The 7,124-nt window shown below is 35.1% G+C and overlaps 1 protein-coding gene across 1 annotated transcript; it reads right to left on the bottom strand.

Annotated features, from left to right (window-relative positions):
* Window positions 1–4,694: 4,694 nt before the first annotated feature.
* LOC119639746 (protein Exd1 homolog) lies at window positions 4,695–6,062 on the bottom strand. Its single transcript, XM_038037377.1, has one exon. It carries the CDS (start codon window positions 5,988–5,990, stop codon window positions 4,914–4,916), a length of 1,077 nt encoding a protein of 358 aa, XP_037893305.1. The 5' UTR covers window positions 5,991–6,062; the 3' UTR covers window positions 4,695–4,913.
* Window positions 6,063–7,124: the final 1,062 nt, after the last annotated feature.

The following is a 7,124-nucleotide window of genomic DNA, read 5'->3' as shown; positions in this document are numbered from 1 at the left end:
TAAAAAAAAACCGCAGTGACAGTCATCCACTTGAGACTCATGTAACATTCTATGTATATCAAACACATATTAATTCTCTGCATCTGTTTTATTTATTAGAAGTAGAGCTGACTTGCTATCAGAAAAAATAGCAAACCTTTTGATACCATCAGTGATTAATTACCCGAAACAAGTATGCAAGCCTCTCAAAATTACGAGAAACAGGTATAGTTTTTACATAATGAATTTAAATTTCAAGTTAATAATAACTAGAAATACATACTAAACCTTATAGGCTAAATGTTATCCGCTTCGTCTTTAGATGTTTTTAGATATTTTCTGATGTCTTTGTATTTTTTTGGTTGTTTTTTGTTCTTTTTTTGGTTATAAATATACCGACTACAATATGTTTATATAAGAGCGGTGCCTACAGTGTAGAGAAAAATCCGCATACAAAAGAGAATACCTTTTGTACCACACTTACGCTAAGGAAACGGTTAAACGAGAGGTACTGTTACTCACACGCGGAGGACAGACAGACCAGCTACTTTTAGGGCTTGTATGGGTATCGGGGAGAGATATTGCGGACTTTGAACGGACAATTACGCAGACAGACTTGTTATTGGCAAAACGCTTCCTTAAAAATGGTAGCAAGCATTCTCTGGTTGTATTGTGGGTAAATTTGATTGTGGCGGCATCAATGTTGATACAAGAACTCTTTTATTGTTGAATCGTTCTTGCAAAGTTGTCCAAGCGAAGATGTAATTGCCTTCAGTTTTAGACAAGTGGCTTATTACTCTTTCAGATACTCCTTAAAGATTGGCGTTAAGGTACTACATCGGGTATCGGCTGGTTGCGGATCATGAGGAGAGGAATAAGTCATAAAATTGCCTTCATTTTCTGTAATCACCATCAAACTTTGGGATGGATATTTTCGGAGGTGGCACGGCACTGGACTGTTTGTTAAAAAACACTCACTATTATGAGTTATCCGTTACCGCTTCTCATGCTTTTACACAGAAAGTTATTGCTTTAAAAAAAGCGTCAATAAAATCGTTCAACTTCTCTTCATCCATTTGCATGTACAAGAAGCGATGCGTATCTAAACAAAAGCTGCACCTTTTTCTATGAAAATGAACAAAATCCATCCCCATTTTTATGAAGCTAAACATAATCCATCCCCGTTTCGATAAAATAAACACATGGCACGTGTTTTATCATAGCCGTTATTGTAATAAAGAAGGAGTTTTTCTTGGCATAATATCCTCACACAAGAGAAATCGGCATTTTGTTTTGAGGTAGAGATCGATTCGAGAATGTTCGTGAAGACTCTGCGACTCTGTTGGCGAAAAAATTCCAGAGAGGAATTGAATCTATTTTGTCAAAAGCATGACGCAGTTTCTGATAACGGAATGTGTAGCTGCACGGGAAAGTATCACTGAGAGATATAACTTTCTGAAGAAGGGAAGGATTTATTATCTTGACTTTAATTAGCTCCTTGGCAGTGCACAGAACAGCTCTTTCGGAAATGGGCCATTCACCAGAGATGGCATTGAGAATATGTTGAGGGGTTGAGGGGGTCAGTCCAATATAACGTTTTAACATTCGATTTTCAAATTTTTGTATACGTTTCTCAATATATTTTGGGAAATTGCAACATGTAGAATGTGCAAAATCAATTTTGGACCGGACTCAAACTTTGTATACAGTCAAAGCATTTTTGGGAAGCAAGCCTGACTGATTGTTACTCATGAGTTTGATGATATTGCGTCCGGATTGACAATCTTTCTCATAATGTCCGCGAAGAGTTAGGCTGTCGTTTAAAATTCTACCAAGAAATCGAAGAAATTTCACCTGATCAGCTTTAGTGCCTTTGATAAAGAGTCTGATTTCACGTTTAGAACCTTTGTATTTGTTTTGCTGAGGTTAAAATACAAGTTAAGATCGGCGATTATTAACAGTCGCAGAAAAAGATGAGTCCCCCGATACAATTAGGAAATCGTCTGCATATTGAAAAATATGAGTTTTGCTTGGATAAAAAATTAAGTATCCATAGCCGTATTTGAAAAGGAATCGAAAAATTTAAGAGAATTCTACCGAGCTTACACAGTCATAGGTTTTGCTGATGTCCAGGGAAAGCATGACAACCATTTTACCTGCTTTTTTTAAGCTAGCTGTGAGAAAAAATAGTTCGTTAACACACATATTCGTAGATTCGCGTTTTTGATGGGCATAAGAACGAGCTGAAATAATGTTCTCAGTTTTCAAGAAATCAATTAGTCTCTCCTTAATCATGAGGTTGATAATCTTTATGAATACTGTTATTAGTGAAATTGGTCTGAGGTTTCTTAAAACATTTAAGTCTTTACCTGCCTTAGGAGTGGGAACTATTTTCATGCATCGCAAATCTGCGGGTATAAAGTTAATAGATCAGCAGTTGTTAATTGCATACCAGAGGATACTTGAGCTTCCTCCAGACAGAGCTCTGACCATGTCATACTTAACTCCATCACAACCAGCAGCAGTAGGCCTCTTTCTGGAATGTAAAACATACATTAGCTCAAACAATGAAAAGGGTGCATTCTTGGGACTACTGAAAGGAATTGAAGGTATTGTAATCGGATTGGAATATAGCTCTTGACCATATCCAAATATCTTTTATCAGCGATGTCATTCCATACAGCACAACCGTTTAATTTACGACTAAGATATCAATGACCGTTGATGTATTGCCAGAAAGAACGTGGATGGCGGTTACCACATAACTCTTTGATCGCGATAGCCTTTTCTAACTGCAACGGCGTTTCACTGTTTTCATATATTCAATGTAGTTGATTGGATTGGCATATTTGCTCATTTTTTTTCCTGCGGCTTGGTATTTGCGGAAAAATGTTGACAGGGAAGTGCTCCACCAAGGTTTAGGTGAGAAGGACTCAATGTCAGGAAAGTTGATTCTAGCAGATTTGATCACAGACTGAAAGGCATTTTGAATTGATGATAAATCGGAAGGAAGATCAACTTTAGGCAGACGGTCCATAAGGAAGTTGCGTGAAATGCAATTTTCTATTTTCTTAACTGAATTGTAGCGACTGTGGAATAAAATGGTAGTGTGCCATCTTTGGCCAATAGAAACGTTGGAAAGTATTCCAGTTAAATGATAAAACAGTTAAATTCGAGAAAGTTTATTCCAAGACACTGTTCGCCGTGTGATCATTCCGGTTACAGTGAAAAGTACTATTGACATTATTTAAGACATTAAAATTTCTAGAATTGATGGCATTTACAAGGATTTTGTCTTTGCTGGTCGACACTTGATCGCTATACAAGCGATGTCCGGCATTGAAATCACTAGCTAGAATCGCATTTTGTTCGCCGTCAAGAAAGTCACATAATCTCCGAATCTCATCACGAAAGGTTTATATATCGAGACTAGGTGGAAAGGAGCAGGATGCTATGAAAAGATTCAGTTTAAGATTCATGGTTTTGATGATGATAATGTTAACAGCAGAGTTATAGGGAATACGTCTGAAATTGATACCTTTCTTAACTAATATGCTAACACAGCCATAGCCATCATTTCGGAATTTGGTGGCTGAAGCGTAATTCGAAACTTTAACTTCAAAACAATTTTCAACTTTATTTGAGCTCCAGTAAAAATCCAAAAACGACAGATTTCGTCGAATACTTTGGATATTATATTGTAAAAAGGAGATCATATCTAAATTTGAGAAGGAAACCCGGCGGAATTACTCGTAGTGCTGGGTGCTCGAACGATGCGAACAGGAATTTTTTCTTCAAATTCTTTAATAAGATTATGAGGGATCGTCGGACGGATACTTTCCTTAATCGCAGAGATTAATATTTCAAGTTCTGAGAAGGGCAAATAGTTGTTTGAAATTACTGGACGCCGAAGTCTTGTTACAGACGGCTTGGGGGGTGAATTGAGAGAAGGTTTGGTGAATGAACTGACAGAAGATTTGAAAACAACCGATTTCCTTTTGATGACAGCATTAAACTTATTGTTAATTAAAACTTTATTGGCATTTTCATTGTCGTCTTTACTCGAAATAGCAGACGCTTTCCTCAATGGAGGGAAATTGAGATCGTCGGAGATGTCGTCAAGACATTCAAAGTAATTTGAGGAAAACTTCTCTTTTATCTCTTTATACGAGAATTTTAATTGCCATGATGTTATTGACATTTAATTCAAGCTCCCTGTTGAGAGTGTTATGCTCACCTGAACCACAGGACAATCACTTCATCGTCTCACAGTTCATACACCTCGGAGATTTCCCACAGTTCAGGCATCTACTCCGCTTAGCTTTACAGAATTTTTAAACGTGACCGTATCTACCGCACTTAAAACATTGCTCTAAGGTGGGTGGCAATAATTAAATTTGATTGATTTAGGGAGGGCTTTCCCTTTGAAGCCGATTTTGATGCTGGTTGTGAGAATCCACACATCCTTGCTGTTGGCATTCCTTCTTTAAAAACGGACAGCGGACTTGATCGGAATAACGGACATGGCGTTTTTAATTGTCTCGTCTACACTGTATACACATAGGATGTTTCTTTTAGGCTAACTTGTAAAATTATTTTTATTATTATTATAAATAACATGTAGAATGTTGCATTGCCCAAGCATTCTATAGCTTTTATTAACATTTATGGATAATAATGCCGAAAAGTTTGCGAAGAACTCTACACATTTTACATATATTAACATTGTGGGAGCTTTTTATTCAATGATCTTTTTAACAAACAAAATAGAAATTGATAATTTTACTCATTTTAAACTAAATATTTTTCTATGACAACTAAAATCGATCGAACGCTTTCCTTTTTACGAGCTAATGCTAAACATAGACAAAAAATTGATCCAAACCGAATATAATTTTTCTAAATAATAAATGCGAATAAAACTTAAGTTACAGCTATGTTGGCTCAAGACTAGCTTTCCAACCATCATTCAGTTTTATATGGTCAAGTCCGGCCCTCTTTGTTGCTAACAACTGCTGTACTTCAAATGCGTTATCGTTATTAGAAAACGTATGCGAATATTCATCGCATTGTCGGTAGAATTGCGCCAACATTTTCTCATGTAATAGGTACTCAGCAAGTTTCAATTGCATTAAAGCTTTTTTAGCAACTGCGGAGCGCCATTCCTTAGTTAAGTGATGCTGAACTGGTTGAGGGGATTTTTTTTTACATCCCCCGGACTCGAAATACGTTAGTGGCACATTTAGTGTCTCTTGTACTATCTCTTCAAAGCTTTCCGGTGTCTTTTTACCTGTTGTTAAACAGTAGGCAACAAAAGTATCAAAAACTCCTGCCAATTTAAACTGTTTAAAATTTTCTAATTGCTTGTGACTATTGTGCAAAGCTTTACGTGGCCATTCTGATTCCAAAGTCGAAGCAAAATCGCAGAAAGCGTTCTCTCTAATTGGAATATCAAAAATGTACACATTTCTTGAAGTGGCGACAACCAAAATTGGCGCTTTGCGATTTCCAATTGCAAGTTGAGGTACAATGACAACTCCTACCATCGATTGATGTTTAATATCAACTAAAGCTTTATGATATTTCTGATCAGCTTGCGTAATATATAACGGATCACGCAATTGTGTGTGCGATAGTTTCAATCCGGCACGATGGGTATCAAGAACTGAATTAACAGCCGCGTCGTTACTAATAGGTTCCATCGATTTGTGGGCGTTATCTTCAACTTCAGTTTTACTCGAATTACCTGTTCCGATATTTTCGCTATTAACTTTGGCGTCATCGGACCCTTTCTTAATTATAATTTGAATGTCAATCATTTCATCATAAAACAGTCTTTGTGGAGTATTATAAGTAAAATTTCTCTTTATATCTCGAACATTTTCTAGTTGAAGACATAACCGTTTCTCGTCCATACTTTTCAACTTGCCCTCTAAAATCTCATTATTAGTTTCTATGCGAAGCATTTGCCCCTTTTGCAATAAATGCAATTTTTTCATGGATGAACACATTTTATGCCGGCCTTTGTCCTCGCAAATATATCAGCAAAACGTGACGGCGTAGTGTTTTTACGGAAAATGTTTACGAAAATACGAAACATTTGCGCCCGCTTGCCACCTTTTCCAAACGACTAAATATAATAAAAAATAAAACAAAGCACAGCATATTATGGGGGCTGAGACAATGAGGATAAAAACTCCCAAGTCAGCCGCGCTACCATATTGTTTTACAGGAAAATGTAAACATAACCATATGGTTTTAGAACCAAATATAAAGAAATTAACGTAAACGTAAACAACAAATTCATAAATTAACAATCATAATTTTTTCAATCTTCATAATGTGCTTAAATTTAATGTTATAATCGAGAGCCTTTTTTTTTGTAAATGTAACTGTAACTTGGAAATTACCCTTTATAACTTTCTAATAGAACAATTTCAACGTTAAGATAAATGTTCTTTTTCGATTATTCTCCATTTCTTATAAAAGAAATGGTATAAATCAAAATTGCAAATCACATAATATAAAAAAAATGTGTATTAATGTAAGATTTACACAAATTAAATAAATAAATTTAATATTTAAAATTCTTTTTTGCGGTAATTGTATGTATACATGCAAAACAATATGATTTATCATTTCCAATAAAGTTTTGTAAAAAATTGGCAAAGTTGAACTCGAAAATAGGAACAACCCCTCATTGTATCAGCCCAATATCGTATCTACTTTCCTTCGGAAGAGTAATATAACTAAAATATAAAAAAATAAATACGTTTTCTATGCATGTTTTCTGATCACTTTGTTGTGCCTAAAAAGTAGAAGTGGCCATGAAAATCTTCTATAATTTATAATTTATGATATATTATTTATGATTGCGTCTACATCCTTGTCTCGGTCTTATACTATACAACATGGTTATCCCGCATATCGACATTGATATTTATTTATTTATTTATTTATTTATTTATTTATTTATTCCACTTATACAAGAAACTCAACTAAAACAAAATGGCAGTCGAGTTCAATTGACTCTTAAGTAAATCTTAAAATTATTTAATAATAAAACTTAGTATAAGTACAATAAAACAAATAAGGAGGAAAAAAAAAAAAAAAAAAGCATGTACACAATTAGCATAGAGCATAGC

The sequence above is a fragment of the Glossina fuscipes genome, unplaced genomic scaffold (assembly GCF_014805625.2).
Source record: "Glossina fuscipes isolate IAEA_lab_2018 unplaced genomic scaffold, Yale_Gfus_2 113, whole genome shotgun sequence".
Classification (NCBI taxonomy): domain Eukaryota; kingdom Metazoa; phylum Arthropoda; class Insecta; order Diptera; family Glossinidae; genus Glossina; species Glossina fuscipes.
This window is presented reverse-complemented; position numbering and strand designations above follow the sequence as displayed.

Coding starts and splice junctions, on each gene's coding strand:
- LOC119639746 (XM_038037377.1), bottom strand. CDS start 5,990: ATGTGTTCATCCATGAAAAAATTGCATTTATTGCAAAAGGGGCAAATG.